The sequence below is a fragment of the Lontra canadensis genome, unplaced genomic scaffold (genome assembly GCF_010015895.1).
Source record: "Lontra canadensis isolate GAN:19392208 unplaced genomic scaffold, GSC_riverotter_1.0 scaffold8, whole genome shotgun sequence".
Taxonomy (NCBI): Eukaryota; Metazoa; Chordata; class Mammalia; order Carnivora; family Mustelidae; genus Lontra; species Lontra canadensis.
This window is the reverse complement of record NW_022631002.1, coordinates 6,326,382-6,345,862: the sequence shown is the minus strand read 5'-3', so window position 1 is coordinate 6,345,862 and position 19,481 is coordinate 6,326,382. Positions and strand designations below refer to the sequence as shown.

At 53.1% G+C, this 19,481-nt stretch overlaps 1 protein-coding gene across 2 annotated transcripts in view; it reads left to right on the top strand.

Moving 5' to 3' along the window:
- Nucleotides 1-5,152: 5,152 nt before the first annotated feature.
- PLCG2 (phospholipase C gamma 2) overlaps nucleotides 5,153-19,481 on the top strand; it is a 142,219-nt gene continuing 127,890 nt past the window's right edge. For both annotated transcript variants that reach the window (XM_032853885.1, XM_032853886.1), the window contains exons 1-2: nucleotides 5,153-5,244; nucleotides 10,238-10,472. In XM_032853885.1, coding sequence (XP_032709776.1) covers nucleotides 10,280-10,472 — 193 coding nt within the window. In that variant the 5' untranslated portion in view covers nucleotides 5,153-5,244; nucleotides 10,238-10,279. The remainder of the gene's footprint in view (nucleotides 5,245-10,237; nucleotides 10,473-19,481) is intronic.

Here is a 19,481-nt window from a genome sequence, read left to right as displayed (position 1 = left end):
AAGAATCTTCATCCTATTGATGTCCTTGAACTTCTGACCACTCTGTGCCCGCGCCCCCAGTCCCTCCTGGGCTTCCAGCGACATCAGATGAAAGACAGCCTTTTGGTGGGAGCTGAACACATCCAGATGCATGCGCCAGCCCTTAGAGGTAGGGCCTTTCGTCCTCATCGAGAAACAGACTTAAGGGAGACTAAGTCACTTCTCCTAGGGACGTAAGGTAGGAAAGTGGCAGAGCCGGGATTCCCAGCCAGGCCTGTCTGCCTCAACAGCCCGTATATTCAGCTGCCTCTCCACACTTGCTCTTGGTTTTAACTGTCTTGATTTTACACGAGGCTGAGGGCCTGGGGAAGGCGCCGCTCAGCCGGCTCTAAGCCCAGCGGGGACAGTGTGTCATGCGTCCACGACAAAGCAATGACTGCGTTGTCGGCGCTGGGGCCTCACTGAACCAGGAACAGCGCCCAGGAGTTGGACACACATTAGCTGACTTGCTCCTCCACAGTAACCCTAACACCGATGAGGAACCTGAGCCCCACAGAGCCTGGCAGCTGTGTGCGGAGCTATGCAGACTGTGAGGGGCGGAACTGGGCTTCAGAAATCGCTCGGTCTCACTCTGGAGCCCTCCCACCCTGGCCCTAGCCCCCCCCATCTATAATATGCGTTCACGGGGTTGGACTCTGATGATGACTGTTGTCTTCCTGGAGCCCAGCAGTGCCTGGCTCCTGGAGGGAACTCAGCAAGTGTTTGTTGAATGACTAAATGAGCCCCAGCAGGAACCTGAGGCTTGAGAAGCCCAAAGAAAAGCCCGGGGGCCGGAGGCCCTTCCCAGCCAGCCTCAGTTTAGGCAGCAACTCCTATGACTCAATAGCAACGAGGCAAACAACCTGATTTGAAAGTGGGCAAAGGACCTGAACAGACAGTTCTCCAAAGAAGACATACAGAAGGCCAGTGAAGGTATGTGAAAAGACACCCCACACCACTGGTCACCAGGGAAATGCAAATCAAAACCCAGACGAGATAGCCCCTCACACCTGTCAGAGCGCCTGCTATTAAAAAAAAAAAAAAAAAGGGCGCCTGGGTGGCTCAGTGGGTTAAGCCGCTGCCTTCGGCTCAGGTCATGATCTCGGGGTCCTGGGATCGAGTCCCGCATCGGGCTCTCTGCTCAGCAGGGAGCCTGCTCCCCCCCCCCCCCCCCTTCCTCTCTCTCTGCCTGCCTCTCTGCCTACTTGTGATCTCTCTCTGTCAAATAAATAAATAAAAATCTTTAAAAAAAAAAAAAAAAAAGGTGACGGGTGTTGGAGAGGATGCGGAGACAGGGGAACCCTCGTGCCCTGTTGGTGGGAACGCACACCGGTGTTCCGCTGTGGAAAACAGCGAGGTGGTTCCTCACAAAATGAAAACCAGAACCACCACGTGACCCAGCAGTCCCACTTCCAGTATCTGTATCCCCCAAACCGGAAGGCAGGATCGGGAAGAGAATCTGCATTCCCACAGCATGAATGAATCACACCACCCGAGATGCAGAAACAATGTACACGTCCAACAGAGACGCAGTGAAGAAAATGGCATCTGTACCCACGATGGTTTTTCTGCCTTTAAAAAGCAGGAGATCCAAATAAATAAATAAATAAATAAAATAAATTAAAAAAAAAAAAAAAGGCAGGAAATCCTACCATTTGCTGCAATGTGGATGGACCTGGAGGACATCGTGCTAAGCCAGGTAAGCCAGGCCGAGGACAGCCGTGGCATGACTCCTCTCCCGTGAGACACCCAAGGGACTCGAGCTTCTAGACTCGGAGAATAGAATGGCAGTTGCCAGAAGCTGAGAGGAGAGGGGAAAGGGGAGGTGTTCAATGGTTGCAAAGTTTCTGTCCCCCAAGCTGAGTAAATTCTAGAGCTCTGCTGTGCAACATCGTGTCTACAGTTGACAATAATGGATTGCACATCTAGACGTGTTGAGGGCCCAGAAGCCTTCTCACCACCCACCCACACACCCACCCACTCCCCCCACACACAATATAACATCAAAAGCAACTACAGTGACAAAGGGACACAGGGAAGCATTTGGAGGAGTTGGATAGGTTTGTTACCTTGGTTGTGGTGATGGTTACACAAGTGTACACGTATCCAAACTTACCAGCTTGTACACATTAATTGTGGGCAGCTTCTTGTAGAACAGTCATCCCTCAATAAAACTGAGAAAGAAAATAGCAGAGGCTCTCCCCACCCCCCGCCTTCCCAGCTGCCAGGCCTGGCCCAACCCTGACAAGGTCTGAAGCCAGCTCTGAGTGGTACTTCCTCTCACCGAGGCCGGCCAGCCAGCAGCTGGGACTGCGCTTGTCCCCAGGGGACGTGCACTTCTCTGAACAATGTCGGGAAAGGAAACCAAACGCAAAGGCTCTTGGGTTTTCTGCTCATTTTTGGCTCTGGGGGAGGGGGAGGCCAGAAGGGAGAGGGGCTTCACTGGGGCCTGGGGAGAAGGGGCCAGGTTCGGAAGGCCCACCACGTAGCAGGTAACACAGTGAGAGGCTGTTACTTATCGAAAGCTGTGTTTTGCTCGGCTCTGCGTTACCCACTACCTTGAATTCTTTATAACAACTTTCTAAGGTAGATTTTTTTTTTAACAACTTTATTGAGATATGTCTTATATACACAATTCGGCCTCCTAAAACGTATGGTGCAACGGCTTTGGGTATATTCACAGTCCCGTTCCAATACCTTCACAATTTTTGAACTTTCTCATCAAAGGGGAACCCTGTACCCCTCAGTCATCACCTTCCAGTACTTACATGCCCTCAGTCCTAGGCAACCACTAGTCTACTTTCTGTCCCTATAGATTTGCCTATTTTGGACATCCCAAAGGATGGAATGTTGGGGAAACTGGAGGTTCAGAGAGGGTGAGTGACCAGCGTAAGGTCACACAGCTAAGAAAGTGGTTTGAATCTAGGTCTCCCTGTTCAAGTCCACACTTTCCTGCTACACCACAGGGCTCTTCTTCTTTCCAATGACAACATTAAAAGCAGCTCTGACAGTTGAAGCAGGATGCCTGTTTTAGCTTGTCACATTTAATCCTCACCACCGCCTGGGGAGGCAGGTTGGGTTATTATGCCCATTTTGCAGAGATGGAAACAGAAACACCAAGGGCCTAATGGTCCAGGGCACCATGGCGGTTAGCCAATGGAAGAGGGTTATGGGGTAAAAAAAAAAAAAGTACATTCCGAGCACTGGCGAGGAACACAGGATAAAAATTAAGGCAATTTTGATGAAAAGACAATTTTTTTCAGGTTATTCTTCCTTCCCCCTTCTTTCTTTTTATATGAAAAGGAAAAGAAAGTTCCCTCTACCCTTTGAGGTCACTTCCTGACCCATTTGTGAATCTGTGTGGAGTGGTTACAGCTTCACTTCTCCCTGCCTGAATGCCTGGTAATGTTTTGGATGGGCAGTGTGGCTATGAGCCTGTGGGTGCTGGCACCACACAGACCAGTGTTCAAATCCTGCCTCCAGACCCCACTGACTTAACACCCTTGGGTCCTCCCTGTGAAGGGTCCTTTTCTTCTTTCTTTCTTTCTTTTTTTTTCCTTTGAGAGGGTGGCTTCTCTTCCAAAGCACAGTAGGTAGTGTCGCTTTGTATTTGAGTCCTCCCAGAAGGCAGTGGGGTTGGGGAGGCGCTAATGTCCCAATTATTTTGACCAAACGAGCTGAAGTTTAGGAAAAGGAGATGAGGAACCCCAGCAACTCCCATTCATTGCAGCAGACGCCTTTAGCTGTTCACTTGAAGATAAACAATGAGGCAGAGAAGAAAAGCAAAGAAAAAAAATATGAAGAAGCAAACCATCTACTGTGACCATCATCTCACTCAGATATTTTAGCTGCCAAGACGCTGTAGGCTTACGACTGCAGGTTAGAAGTGTGGACTACATGTTCTTCTTTTCTCGCTTGACCCCAGGGACCAGGGAAAGCTCCAGCCAGAATTAGCATCTGTTTGGACAGAGGTTAGGAGCCAAGGCTGCCAGTAGTGATCTCCAAAACTTCTGATTGCACACAGTGTCCTTTCGTCAGCAAGAGATTCAACATGCTTCCTTATACAAGCAGATTTTGGAATAGTAAATTCTATACATATATGGTTGCACAAAGGTATCATGCACACGGTATAAATAAAAGGTACCAAAATAAAAATGTTAAAAAGCTTGATGGAAATAAATATTAAGTTGGGAGTATTTACAAAAAAAAAAAAAAAGGCCAAGAAATTTAACCTAGAGTTAGGTATTATTTCTTGGAAATTGACCCCATCATTCCAAGTGGCTAACGTTTTAAGAAGCCTTTCAAAGATCTCGTTAGAAAACAGGACAGTAAGGGGTCCTTGGTGCCTAGTCACCGGGGCAGGGAAAGAAAGAATTCTATGGATTTTTGAGGTTGGTGAATGTGTCCTGTGGCTTCTCTTAGCACATTTGCAGTCGGGGCAACATTCAGAGTTTCAAAAAACGCTCCGAGGGCTCTGTAGGCGACCCGCAGGCTGGCTTGAATCACCACGGAGACACCCGCGTCAAAGGTGCGCGCGAGAAGTTGGAATAACATGATTTCGGGAAACACAAGAATGGAAAAGAGCCGTCAACTAAGCGGCCCAAGTAGGCACCTAAAGACCTCCTTCATGTGCTTAGCTCACAAGGGGAGCCATTAAAAAAAATCTTACTGGGAAACGGGGAGATCGGTTCCCAATTCTAGCTTCCTTACAACAAACTTTGGGGCCAGCGCTGCTCCGATCCGCCTGACAGATGGGGAAACTGAGGCTGGGCGTACTGAAGTGGTTTGGCCCCGGGAGCAGGAGGCGGTCGGACACCAGCGCAGCCTCGGTGCCCACTTCAAACTCCGGGCCGCGAACGGCGGTGTCCAGGTGAGGATCAGTTTCTTGGTTGCACGCCCAGCACCTGGACGCGGGGGGCGCCGCATAAATGCTACGCGGGCGCCTGCGGCTCCTCGGGCAGCTTGTCCCCCACCCCCGCCCCGCCCGGCGCGCGCCCGCGGCCTCAGTTTCCTCCCCGACCGCGGACGAGGAGCCTGGGGTGCGCGGCGCGGCGGGCGGGGCAGGGCGGCCTCGGGGCGCCGGGGGCGGGCCGGGGCGCGCGGGGCGGCCCCCAGGAGTCACGTGGCGCGCGGCCGCGGCCGAAGCAGAAGTCGCGGCGGCCGCGTTGGAGGGCGCGCGCCGCAGGGAGTGCCCGGAGCCGGGACCCGCGGCGGGGGCACGGCCAGGTGAGCGGCCTGGCTGGGCGGGAGCGCGCGCGGGCGCCCGGGGTGCGGTGGGAACCCGCGCTCGGAGTGGAGGAGCGCGGCGGGGCGCGGGCGGGAGCGGGGCGCGCCGTCGGGGGCCCCCTGCCTGCTGTGCCCCGGGCCGGGCGGCGCAGGCGGGGGGTCGGGGCCTGGCCGCCCGCCACTTCCTCACCGGGAGCGGCGCCATCTCGGCGCTCCCTGCGGGCGGACGCCCCGGCTTTGAATGGGAACCCGGAGGAGGCGGCGCCGCTCGCGGTCGGGTGGGTCGCGCTGGCGTCGGCGTTCAAGGCTCCGGTGGCCGCGGGCCCCGCGTGGGGTCTGGCTGTGTTTCCCGGCCACGTCGGTGCCCGGGGCTCGCTGACTGCGGGCGGCCGGGCGCGCCCCCGGCACTGCGGGGTATCACGCAGGTGGGTGCGGGCGGGTGGGTGGCGGGTTGATACCACGGCCGGCGCAGCCCTCGCCCAGAAGAGACTGGCAGAGTGTCGGGGGATTCGCGATTCCCGCTCCCACCCCACAGTTGTGTGCATAATTATATGTGTTTGTGCGTTTTCCTGGTTATGGTTTGGAATCCCAACGAGGTCATCCCGCCCCATCGCGGAAGCATTTGAGGGAAAACGGCTCTTTTTAACAAGGGTTGGCGCCTGGAGTCTGGTGGAGAATGGGGAGGGGCTCTTCGAGCGCTCTGATCTTAAAACGGACTGAAAAAGTCTGGTGGGTTGAGGGGGGTGACGTGGCACAAGGACACAGGTGGCCTTGTTAATCACTTAATTTGAATGTCAGTTCCAGCTGTGTGACCCTGGGCACGTTGAAGAACCTCTCTGTGCCTCAGTTCCTTACCCAGGATACTGGGCCTACTCAAAGCTACGTTCCACGGCTTTTGAGAATTGGGGCCCATCTATGAAAAGGGTGCCCTGACCAATTCTTGACCCTCCCTGGCTAAGGGCCTTGCTTGGGGCTTGGCCATCATCCTTAGCTACAGTTTTGCAGAGAGAGGCCGATTTGGGGGCCCATGCCGGGCCCAGGCACTTAGGCTGCTGCAAAGGTGTGTGTGCCTTGTGTATGTATACCAGTTCAGGCTTCATGGGTGCAGAAAGTGCCTAATGCTGCTGCCGTCTCCCCAAGCTGGTCCTGCCATCCCCACCTCTCTTCTCCCTTCCTACATGCTTCCCCACCACCTTGAGAGTGTCACGCTTGTCTAGAAGAGGCAACGTGGGGACCCCATGAATAGCCCTTTTGCTGGGTGGAGTTGGTGAGAAATTGCAAGCAAGAAAACTTTAGAACCTTTCTTAATTTAGAAAACAGTAAAAACCCAAGAACGAAAAGCTCATCCGTATGTTACCTCTTAAATTAATAAAAAGTCAAGACCTCATCTCTCCCGTCCCCTCCTCTGAAAGTAACCACTTTCGCTAGGTTTATACCCACGCAGCCTTTGAAAAAACCTAATTCTATGATGCATACAGGTTTGCCACTCTTTTTTCACCTCTTTTGTGAATCTTTCTGGATCCCATTGTTTGGAAATTTTCCTGCTATCTGATAGCTACTGAGCCCTCTTTATTGTGCCTGTCCCGTGAGTTCTGTAAGGGACCTCCCTGCCAGTGGTGTTCTTTTCTGTTACAAATAATGCTTCTGCGAACATTTTTGTGTTTCTGCACCTAGGTGATTGCTGATCAAAGCATTTGCATGTTTCACAGTTTAATAGATGATCACAGGTTGCCCCCTTAAAAAACAAAAACAAAAACACTCCTTCTCCTTCCTCCCTACAGTGGTTGACACTGGCTGTTCCTCCAGCAAAAATCTCCTGTTGCAGGGTGGGGGGAGACGCAGCAGTCCCCACCTTCCTTTGAGCTGCTGGGGGGTCAGCTACTTCCCTGTGATGTGACTGTGCAGAGTTTAACAGAGGATTGTTCTGTGGGATTTCATGTGCACCTCTGTATGGGCTTAACGTACACCAAGGAGGAGAAAACTTCCCTGCTTCCTGGTTTGGGTCCTGGTAGCCCAGAAGTTTATTTCAAGAAGAACATGACAAGTGGAAATGGCAAAACCTCTTATTAAATCTCAGACACCATAAGTCATTTTGCAAAGTTAGCCAAGGAGGATGAGAAACAGGACCAAAAAAAAAAAAAAAAGGATTTCAAAGCCCTGTCTTTCATTCTTTCCTTTCTCCCTTCCTTCCTTCCTTCCTTCCTTTCTTTCTTTCTTTCTTTCTTTCTTTCTTTCTCTTTCTTCTTCCTTCCTTCCTTCCTTCCTTCCTCTTTCTTTCAGCAAAAGCAAAATGGAAATTGCCTATGATGGCTAGTGCCCTCCCTTGGGGAGAAGGCCTTGGACATGTCCTTGCCTTAGTTGCTGAAGCATCAGACTCTGGAAGCCCAAGTCAGGAGCTGGCTGGATTTTGTTGGTTGACTGCGAGGATCTAGTGGCTATGAGGACCTCTTTCTGGTTCTTGGCGAGAGGCAACAGAAGCCCAATCCACTGGGCTTCTGAGTGGAAGTAACCGGAATCTTGGGGGAGGTTATGTCTAAGGCCTTCCCAGAGCCAGAGTCAGAAACAACTGAGGGTCCCCGTGCCTCCGGGCAGGCAGGTTTAACCGGGGTGGAGGTGTTGTGAGAGAGTACGTGTCCCCTGTTTATGCCCTGCTGTACGTTGGCCTGGAGACCGAGGAGGGAACTCCAGGGGCACCTGGCTGGGGAGTGGTCAGCCCAGTGGATAGCTGCAGAGCTGGGAACAGGTGCAGATCCTCCTCCTGCCGCTTTCCAGCTGCGTGACCTTGGACAAGGCCTTCACACTCTCTTGAGAGGGGTGGGAGGGCCAAACTAGTTACTTTCGGTCCAGATTCTGCTGCAGAATTCTGAGTTCCAGAAGGCAGATGCTGAATGAGTGGGGACATGGGATTCAGAGCAGGGTTCTCATCCCCGTGCTGCCAGGTTCCTGTGTGACCTTGACACGTAATTTTCCCTCTCAGGATTTGGGTTTTCACCTCTGATCGTTCTCGTTGAGTTTCATGAGATAAACCAGGTATAGCAGGTGCAGGCCCCCTGGGGAAAGCCGGTAAACAGCTGGTTCACCAGGATGAGACTGGTCACGAGCACCTTGTTCACGGGCTTGACTGGAAGATGGGGCAATGAGGCAGGAGGCTCATCTCCGAGTCTGTGGCCCAGCCTGTGAGGCCTGCAGTGTGCTGGGCCTTTGCTTAAGCCTGTTCCTCCGATGAGAACACTGTTCCCTCCTGCTTCACCTTTTAGAAGAATTGGATTCAGATACCCTCTCCTCCCAGAAGCTTCCTCCTACCTCTCTAAGTAGGGGTTGAGCTGACAGGTGTGATTCCAAGTGGGGAGAGAGCAGGTGGAAATCATGGTTTTATCTCCAGCTGCCAGATACCTGTGGAAGGTGCCTTTGGCAATAGGTGTGAGCTGGAGGGAGGAGGGGACAAAGGGCAAGGCCTGGGCCTCTCCCCACTCTCTCTCATTTGAATGCCAGTCCCCAGCTCAGTTCCCGGCACAGAGGGAACCCTCATCATATTGAACAACGGCTGGATGACTGCTACCTGAGGCCCTGCCAAAGGCTGGGACTGAACATATGTTGTAGCTTTCAGTCTTTTCAGTGCCCCCCTTGAGACTGTTATTATCCCCATTTTACAGATGAGGGAACTGAGGCCCTCATTATGAGCAGCTTGGCAGGAGGCATTCCAAAGGCAGATCCAGAGGGAAGGCTTGCATGACCTTGGCTGAACACCTGCCTCTCTACAGAGTAACGCTGTGGGCTCCTAATCCTGTGGGATTTGGGGGAGGGCAGTGGGGAGGAGACAAGACGCAGGGAACAGTTGATGGCAGTAGTAGCAATAGCTAAATCTGGGGATCCCTGACTTTGCATCACTGTTTGAAGGGCCCCAAGATATACTATCCAGTTTAATCTTTCCAAGAACCTTGGAGGTCTGTCTTCCCCTTTCCAAGGAAATAAGGCTCAGGGGTGGGGGAGGGTCTAGAAGGTCTTCCCTTGGGCTCCCCTCTGCAGAGTGGGGGGTTCCAGAGCCAGTGCTCAGGCCACCACGACAGCACACTGGTCAGAGGGGTTGATGGGATTTCATCTTGTTTGAAAGGTGCCCTCCATCTAGCTCCCGATCTGCACTGGACGGTAGGGGCTGGGGCAGAAGCAGGAGACCAGCTGGGCAATGAGAACAATCCAGGTGTGAGATCCTGGGAGGAGCCCAGGAGCGGGGAGGATGAATTGCATTTGCTGATGGTTTGGATGTGGGTGTGAGTATGGCCAGACCTGGATGGCTGCAGGATTTGGGGTCTTGCGTCTCTCTGTGTGCCTGAGTGGTGCTCCAGAATGCCTATTGTTCGCTGAGCAGAATGCGGGGTGCCCCTCGCCATCCCAACAGCCTGTTACAGAAGGGATGCAGCTGAGACTTGTGGAGGTCCCGCAGCCGGTCCAGGGCCACACACCAGGCCTCGAACTTGGGGCTGCCGGGCCCTGACATTTTCTCTCCTTTTGGCTCCGTTTCCATGCAGAGGTCTTCACAGACACATTCTGATGTGGCTTAATATTATTTTTTTCTGTTCCCAACTTCACGGAGGAAGTAAGGGGATGCTGAGGAGAGTCTAGACAGAACAGAAAAGGATGCTGGGGCGGGGCGGGGCAGGGGGACTGGGGCCCAACTGGGCTGCTTTGGCTATTCAAATCTTTGACAGCGTGGAAGCCTGTAGGACGGTAGGGGTCACTGCCGGGCTGGGGTGATTTGGTTATTCAAAGTCAGGATAACCGTTCAGTCACTGGGCCAGGGGGGTCCTCCCCCACCTCCAGTTCTATTTAAACCTCTGTGTCCTAGACAGGCGGTCTGAACGGTCCACGATTCCCCGCCACCAGCACCTCCTTCTAGAAGTCCTGCTGATGGGCACGAGACAGGATTTCAGCTGTTAACTCATCCCCCTGACCCAGTTAACAAAAACCAACTCACTCCTTTATTCTGCCCTTCTAGCATCCTCTCCCCTCACTCCTCCCACCCCCTCTTCTGCCGACAATGACTGCCCCGGCCAACGTGGACGCCCTCCCCGAACACGAGAAGAGTCAGATCAAGAGGGCGCTGGAGCTGGGCACGGTGATGACCGTGTTCAGCTTCCGCAAGTCCACCCCGGAGCGGAGGACCGTCCAAGTCATCATGGAGACCCGCCAGGTGGCCTGGAGCAAGACCGCCGACAAGATCGAGGGTTTCTGTGAGTGACCCTGGAGCCCCGGCCCGTGCACCTGTCCCCTCCCCGTATGCGCGTGCTGGCTCCATACCTTCTCTCCTTCTTCTGGAGATGCACGTGTGGCCATTCTGTCTGGGTCTCCTCCGCTGGGGTTTAGAGCAGGAAGTTTGGACAGAAACGCCCTGGTGGAGCGACAGAGGCTTGCGTGGGCCAGCTTGGAAGTGACATTGCGTTGGCTCACCTGGTCTGGCAGGGGTGTGCGTCCTGCCGACGGCACGGCGGATCCTTTAGTTTCTGCTGCTGGTCAAGCGCTCTGCCCTCCTCCTGGCCCAGGGACGGAGCTGAAGAGACTCCAGCCTTGCGAGCCACATGCCTGTTTGGTTTTACCAAGAACCACAGAACCAGGGGCATTCGCTCTGGGTGGGCAGAGTGTGTCACTGAGGGTTCTGTAGCTTTTTTTTTTAAAGATTTTATTTATTTGTCAGAGAGAGAGGGAGAGAGAGCGAGCACAGGCAGACAGAATGGCAGGCAGAGGCAGAGGGAGAAGCAGGCTCCCCGCTGAGCAAGGAGCCCGATGTGGGAGTATTCTGTGCTTGGGTCCTGTGCAGGTTGCCTTTTTTTTTTTTTTTTTTTTTTTTTTTTTCAGGATGGGTCCCTACTACTTAAACTTCTGCACCTTGGTTTCTTTTTCTAATGATTATTTGGAGGTGGGTTCTGATCCACACATGAGTCTACCTGATTCTTTTGTGGCCACGTGGCCTCTGACTGTTCCTAAGGGTCCGAGCCCCTGGAGATGGACATGGGGTTTATTTCCGGTCTTTTGCTATTAGCTGCTGCCGCCATGCTTGCATTCCCCCCCTACTTTTTTTTTTTTTTTTTTATAATAGTGCTATTGAGATAGAATTCACATACCACACAATTCAGCCACTGAAAACGATCAATTCAGTGGGTTTTAGTATATTCACAGGTCTGTGCAATCAACCACCTCCATCAATTTTAGGACCTTTTCATCACCACAGAAAGAAACCCTGACCCTGGCGGCCCTCACCCGTCTCCACTGCCCTAAGCAACCCTGAGTCCACATTCTGTCTCCGTAGAACGCCCTGTTCTGGACATTTCCTACAAGTGGAATTCTGTAATACGAGGCCTTTAGTGTCTGGCGTCACTCCCTTGGCATGACGTTCCCAGGGTCCATCCGCGCCGGGGTGCATGTCGGGACGTCATTCCTCTGTGTGGTTGAGCCGTACCCCATCATGTGGATTTCCTGCCCACCGATGGACTTTGGGTTGCTGCTACTTTGTGGCAACGGTGAATCCTGTGGCTGTGAGCGTTCGTGTGTAAGTCTTCCAGTGGGTGTATGTTTTCATTTCTCTTGGGCATATGCCTGGGAGTGTAACTGCTGGGTCATATGGTAATTATGTTTAATTATTTTAGGAACTGCCAGACTGTTTCCAAGGGGGTTACAGCATTTGGCATTCCCACCAGCGGTGTGTGGGGGTCATTCTCGTATGCTCTTATTCTTCTGACCTGGGCACCCCTGAAGGACAGCTTCCTATAAGTGTTATTTCTGAGTCAAAGGGCAGTTGGGCAGCACCCCACCCCCCGACCCCCAACGTCCGTGAGGTCTCTGTTCCCAAGCTTGAAACCATGCTGCAGTGGATTCTGAACTTGGGCATTCAAAGGTGGACTCTGCTATCTTGGCATTTTTCTCCATTCCATTTCTTGTCATGAATCAGATGAAACAGCTTTCCAAAAGGCTTCTCCTGGCTTTGGAGCCAACCACGTCTCAGGTGGCACAGAGCCCAAAACCCCGCTTTGAAAATGCCCATGTGAGCGAGCATCCAACTTTCCTCCCAATTTTGCTTACATTTGGCTGCCCTTGACCTCCCAAGTGGCCTGGAACCCTGTTGGAGCTGGGGTGGGGACCTGCAGGGAAAATGCAGGGGTACCATGCTGAGAGGGGGCAGTGGGTCCCAAGCTTGACTGACAGTCAGAAATGCCTGGGGGACTTTTAAAAGCACAAGCCACTGGAACATTCTCCTGAAGCTCATTCTAAGGGGCGTGAGGTGGGATTTTGGCTCCTGAAATCATGTCCTGTAGCTCTCCGCCTTCAGTTAAATAAATGCAATTCTGTCTTCTCCCTGGAGAGTTTGAGGATGACTATCATTCATCAGGTAGTTTGGGATTCAGTGTTTTAATCCGCTCCCCAGTGGTCCTGGTAATGAGCTGGGTTTGGTGTATGCTGCTGCTGAGACTTCCACGCATGCTGCTGTCCCTCCTTCTGTAGGTGAGCGTGGGCTCTGCCGGGCACTGTCCTAGGTACTGAAGACGTGGACGCAATTAGCTTCCGATCCTCATGGAGCCAGCTTTGTTGCACAAGGTGCAAGCTGCATGGGGTTTGATTGGGAGCACTGTTGGAGGAGCATGGCTGTGTGGCCGTGGGCGAGCTCCATCTGCTTTCTGAGATTTAATTCTCTCATCTCTAGAAAGGGAATGCTACTGGTGTCCACCTGGCAGGGTTATGGCTGGGAATGAATAGATGAGTTAATGATATGTCAGATGGCTTCAAGATGGTGCGTGGCACGGGGATGGCACTCACGCAGTGGGAACCTCTGCGGTATGTTTGCCATTCTTGTTGCTAACGACTGGTATCCAGTTTGTCTGGGGGTGGCAAAGTCTTGCTCATGTGTTTGGACTTTTTCTGGAGGGCAGCGGGGGTCCACTGAAGGGTTTGCTGATGACGCGATCCCATTGGCATTTTGAAACGTGCTCCGGCAGTCCTGTGTGAGATGGCTGTGTTCTTGGTAAAGAAGCTGAGAAAGCCAGTTCTGGGGGAAAGAGCTTAGTAACCGTGCTCCCTGCCCACTCAGAGAGCAAGCCTCCAGGTCCTCGATGAGGCCTCTCAGGGCCAAGTTTCCAGCCCGCTGTTTTAAGGGTGACCTCCCGAGGGGGACCCAGGCCGTGGTGTTCCTTCAGGGCTGCTAGTTAGCAGGACCGTGCAGGTTACTGGGATGCCTGCTGGCTAGCGTGAGGGAGCACGGACAGGTGGCTTTGGAGTCCTTGGCAGATGGTGTGTGACCTGTGGACAGGTATCCCACAACTCCCCCACTCCTGCCCTGCCGCCCATGCAGGCCAGGGTCTCAGTAGACACACATGGGTCCTGCTGTCTAAAGCAGGGAGTGGTTCTCCCCAGGGCGATCTTCCCCTCCCCGACCCGCAATGCCCCGCCACAACCGGGAGCCTGTAGCAATGCCTGGAGATAATTTTAGTTATCATTGGGGTTGGGACGTATGCTCCTGGCATCGCATAGATCCAGATCACGGATGTTTCCAAACCTCTTACAATGCATGGGATAGCCCATACCACAAATCATAATCCAGTACCGACTGTCTGTGGGGACGAGGTGGAGAAACGCTGATTTCAGGTGACGTGTTGCTTTGCTTGGAGCCATGAAGTGTCAGTAGGTATAACAGTCTCTCTGGACCCTGCCACGGAGAGGCACTCATACGTGTTCAGCCCATATTGGCTATCCTGTCCGGAGCTGGACTGTGGGGCGAGAGGAAGAAGTGTGGGGCCCCTGCCCTGGTGGGGAACGGACTCCGAAGCCAGCCATGGGGTGGATCATGTGGCAAGGACCACACTGAGGGTCTGGCCTGTAGCGTGTGAGGAAGGGCGGCTCTTAACCCACCAGGGTGTGAGGGACATCGTAGGCAATAGGGGAGGCCTCCTCGCAGGGGAGCTTCTCATTGGGAGAGGTGAGGGAGAGGCTGCCAGGTGCCTACAGGCTGGCTGTCCTGACGTGGGGTCCACGGGCGCCCCTGACCATGACCGAGGAGGTTTGTGGGTCAGAGATTAGGGCAGGGCCCCCCTGGGCGAGTTTACTCTTCGTGGCCTAGACTGAGGTCATTTGGTGGGATTCAACTGGTGTGTCCCTTGGTCTGGAAGGTTCCAGAATCTTCACTCCCACATCTGGCGCCCTGGTGGCAATGGCTGTACTGGGTGTCTCCTGCCTCTAGCTAGTCCCAGAGTAGTCGGACTTACAATGGCGCTTGGCATCCCCCCGGAGGGTGTGTTCCAAGAGTTGTAGGCGGAAGCGGCAGGACTTCTTAGGGCTTAGCCCCAAGTCCCAGCACGTCCTTTGTACCAGCTCAGGCCATCGAGGCCAACTTGGGTTCAAGAAATGGGGAATCTCCTCTTGGAGGAGGAGAGGCCTGCGTGTTCCAGGGTGAGAAGATGCTGGTAGTCCTTGGCCACTGTGAGGGCACCTGGACTCCGGATCCAGACTTGTAGCTCAAGAGTATGTACTCTGGTGTGCCCTGTGCCTCAGTTTCCCTCTCTGTCAAAGTGAGATGATAGCTCCTATCGAGTATGAATTAGATGAATTTTAGGATAGGCAAGAGTTCAGTGGAATTTATGTACTTTTTTTTTTTTTTAAATATGTGGGAGGTACTGCATAACTGGAATGTAACACAATAAAAGAAAAAAGAAAAAGACACTGGTGGGGCGTCCCAAGGCCTGGCTTGTAATGAAGACTGTGGATCTTGAACCACTGACCTTGGCTGTCTGTCTTCCTCTTGCTTTCCAAAGGGAATGGTAAGATGGTGACTGGGATGCCTTCCAGCACTGGCCTCCTGGAGATCCCCTGAACATAGGGAGGGAGCTCGTGGGACAGCTGGGAACTGCTCTGTGTGTGGTTTTTCTTTCCTTCCGGGGGCACCAGCTGAGTCTCCTGTAGAAAAGAGCCCACTTGGGTTAAACCTTCAGGATCCTCCTGCATCTTCTGCATTTGGGAGGCCTGGAATGTGACTCAGGAACTGACGAGACTCCCACTGTTTGTGGAGTCCGAATAGGGCTGGTGCGGCCATGAGCTCCTTTGAGGGAGTGGATGGCGGCCATCTCCACTGAATGGGCTTGTTTCCTGAGGCTTTCACTTGTGCTTATGCATGTTTTCTCCATCTGCTTATTTTTGGCAAGTTGTGGCTGCCCATGAATTGAGGGGTTCTCCGAAATAGGAGCTGTCCCGGTGCCCTGGTGTGGGGTTCTTGGCTTGCCCCGCCGAGGATGATGCTGGCGTGGCTGATGACAAGAGCCGCCTCTAACAAGTGCTGTCTGTGTACCGGTCCCGTGTGCAAGCGCGTCATGGACACTGGCCTGTCAGCTCCTCACAGCGATTCCAGGACGCAGGCATCCTCCCTGAGCTATTTACGAGGACACGGGGTCCTGGGGATCTAGGAGCTGCGCCCAAGGCCACACAGCCGCAAAAGGGCAGAACTACACTTTGTGCTCGTCCTGTCTGCCATCAGAGTCCTGAATCTTCTTCCTGCTGTGTTTCTTTGTCCTCCTGGGGGCTCTCGGCTGGTGCAGTTCTGTGCATGATAGAGAAGGACTCTGCTGGGGACCCAGAAACAGCGGCTCTGCTCAGACTTTGTTGTTGCATCCCTTCCTTCTGTGTGCAGAGGACACGCTCTGTGGGTTTCTGGAGATGCCGGGAGGAAGGGGGCTGGGTTGCTGGGGGACAGGTGTGCCAGGAAACCGCACGGCGTGGATGAGTGCGGACAGCCAGGGCCTGTGAAAGGGTGGTGGTTGCTGTTTTTCGGCTAGTTCTGAAATCCCGCCTGGGCTTCATAGTCATTAAAAAAAATATATATATATATATTTTTGAAAGTTGTTATTTTTTCAAAATGTTTTCAAAACATTGGAGAAGTGGTTGTTTTTCCGCTGGCATGTTCCATCTAAGAAGAAACCCAAATTCTTTCAGTCAAACATCCCATCAGAGAGAAGACTCAGCCAGTGTCTTCCCTGTCTGTAAACTGATTTATTGGTTGATTTAGATGTGCAGTACCAGTTCACGATAGCACAGACTCTAGATCCCAGTGCCTGGGGTCTGATCCCAACCCTGCCTCTTAGCTGGGGTGTGATCTGGGGCCACTTGTCATCTCTTTGTGTCCCCATTTCCATGCCTTTAAAAAGACTAATGGAAGAGCCAACTGCATGAGACCTTGGGGAGCATTAAATGAGTGCATGGAAAATACTTTCAACATTGCTGGACACAATGGAGACAGATGCTCAAGTCTTAGCTGCTCTTGTCATCCTTGTCACGGTCACTGTCACTGTCCTAACCAAACGTAAAGGCAAATGGTACTATAGAAAGGATGAGATGAAAATTAGAACTCCCATCTACATAGTGGTTTTCCTTCCTGACCCTCTCTGGGGTATATATTCTCCATGATAGAGATTGCTGGTGTAAAAAATAGAATTGATCTTTTTATCCTTTTTTTAAACTAGCTTGCTTTCTTTCTTCCTTCCTTCCTTCCTTTCTTTCTTTCTTTCTTTCTTTCTTTCTTAAAGCATGCATGGGCAGGAAGGGGAGAGCAGAGGGAGAGGGACAAACAGACTCCATGTTGAGCGTGGAGCCTGATGTAGGGCTCGATCTCACAACACTGACATCATGACCTGAGCTGAAATCGAGATTTGGACGCTTAACCACGATCCATCCAAGAGTTGACGGAACCACCCAGGAACCCCGAACTATTCTTGGTATTGACTCAGACCTGCTTGTACGCTGGATAGGTAAGGACTTGGTTTCTGTGGTTGTTCAAGCGCTTTCTGTCCTGGATAATGATCACTTGATGTTCTTAGAATTTGTCCCTTTGTTGATTTAGGAAATACTCAGAGAGGACGGAGTGAGTATTGGGTGTCACACTTGCTGTTGGGGGTGAAGTGGTGAACAGGGCAGTGGAGATCCGTAAAGGAGCCTCTAGTGCCTGTAGTTTTATGGGGAAGAAAAAGCCAAACTAATCATTTGATCATTTTGGATTGTGATGGATGCTAGGAAGGAAAGAAACCGGGCGCTGTGACAGAGTGACCAGTGAAGAACACTGTGTTAGTAGGGCTGGTCTCCAAGAAGCCTCTCAGTGGAGGTGACCTTTGAGCTGAGACTTAGTGTGTGAGAAGGAGAGCGCCATGGGAAGCTCTGTGGGAAGAGCATTCCAGGCAGAGGGCACGGGAGCCAAGCTTCTACGTGAGTCAGGGACAAAGTGCAGTAACCAAAGATTTCTTCATACAGTACGAGTTAATCACCCAAGTCATGAAACAGTGGGTGGGATTGAGGGGTGGGGCTTGCTGCCTGGCACCATCACTATCCCCTAAGACCCCTGAGACCACCTCAGGAGCCTCCATGTCCAGCCAACATGCAGGGGAAGAGGGAGAGTGGAAGATGCCTTAAAGGGTTTTATGGGCCAGGCCTGCAAGCTGGATGGTGCCTGACTTCCACTGGCAAGAACTTGGCATGTGATCAGCTGCAAGGAATCCTGGGAAATGTGGCCAACCTCTGTGCCATTAAGAATGGGAAGTGGGTTTGGTGGGCATCTTCCAGACTCTTCCATGGCCCCTACTTGTGGAGGGAGCAGAGGTGGCTGTAGGAGCCCCACGGATGGCTGGAGGATAGAATGATGAGAGGGGCTTGGTTGGCAGGGGTTAGTTCTTGTAAGAATCCAAGAAAATGAACAGCCTCACCCTGTAAGTGGCCCTAGCGGGAAGGGGAGGTGGCGGAACTGAGGACTTACCATCCTGTCTGTGACAAGAACAGTGGCTTCTCTCCACGGACTGGGCTCCCTTCCTTGTCCTCGCAGCCATGGCTAGGTCCTCCCCAGCAAAGCCTTTCTCTAGCCTGACTCTCCTGCACTCGGGCCCCTCCAGGAAGCCTGAGGTGTCCCCGCTCCCCGGGGATGGGCTCCTGAGGGAGGCCTGTGATTGGCTGGGCCTTTTTGAGCCAGGGCACAGGGATTGGCTGGTTTGAGACCGGTGTCCTCTCTTGGGGGTGGGCAGGGAAGGTGACCTCTCCTGTTGGAGAGCTGGGTCTGGCTGCTTCAGGGTGTATGGGCAGGCGTGGGTCCCTGCCATGGGTTGAATTGTGACCTCCCCCTGGATTCATACATCGAAGCCCTGACCCCTTGTGTCTCCGCATGTGACCTCATTTAGAAATAAGATATTTGCTGATGTATTCGTTAAGGTCCTGCTGGCGTCGGCTGGGCCCCTAGTCCAGTATGACCGTGTCCTTAAAAGGGGGAGAGACACACAGGGACAGAAGGCCCAGTGACGAGGGACACGGGTGGGAGGGGGCATCTATAAGCTGAGGCACACCACTGGTTGTCGGCAGTGCCAGAAGGTCAGGGAGAGGCACGGGACGGATTGTCCCTCTCAGCCCTCACAGGAACCACCCCTGCCAGCCACCTGACCTTGGGCTTCCAGCCTGTAGGGCTGTGAGACAATAAACTTCTGTTGTTGAAGCTACCCAGTCTGTGGTATTTTGTTATGGCAGTCCTAGCAGACTAAGACACTCCCCTTTAAAAGGGGCCCAAGGGGCAGCGTGGGGAGTGTGACCAGATGTGTCCATCTGGCTGCAGAAGGACGGGCAAGTTGGAGTTGGTCATAAAGGAATTTGGGAGCCCTGGCTTTATTTCATGTGTCCTCTTCCTTCCCAGCTCCACTGGTCTTGACCTGGGCCACGAGGACTGGCTAACCGTGTGGACTGTGGGGCCAGCCTGTGTAGGTTTGAATCCTGACTCTCTAGCTCTTTAGCTGTGTGACTTTGGGCACGAGACTTCCCTCTCTGTGCCTCCGTTTGCTCGTCTGTGAAATGGGAAGGAAGGAGGTGGTGGCTGCCTGCCAGAGCTGTCAGGAGGCTCGCGTGCGCTCCTGTGGATCCCTCGTGGCTTACATGTCTTTCCTGCCTCTGGGAAGTACAGCCCCTGAATTCTCTCCTCCAAGCAATCAAGCCTCTGCTTTGAAGGACCCCGTGCTCGTCGAGTGAGTTGTCAGTCCGCTCTGGTGCTCGCACATCTCTTCCGGATGTCAGGGAGGGAGCTGTTAAAAGCGACCCCTCCGGGAATCCTTTCAGAAGATTGCCCCCCTCCCCAGAGGACCTTAGAGATGAGCTTGCATTTTCGCGTATCAGGGGAGCAAAGGGACCTGGCTTCTGTTGTCTTGGAAGAGACAGACGTGCCGTGCCGTTTGGAGTGGGAGCCAGAAATC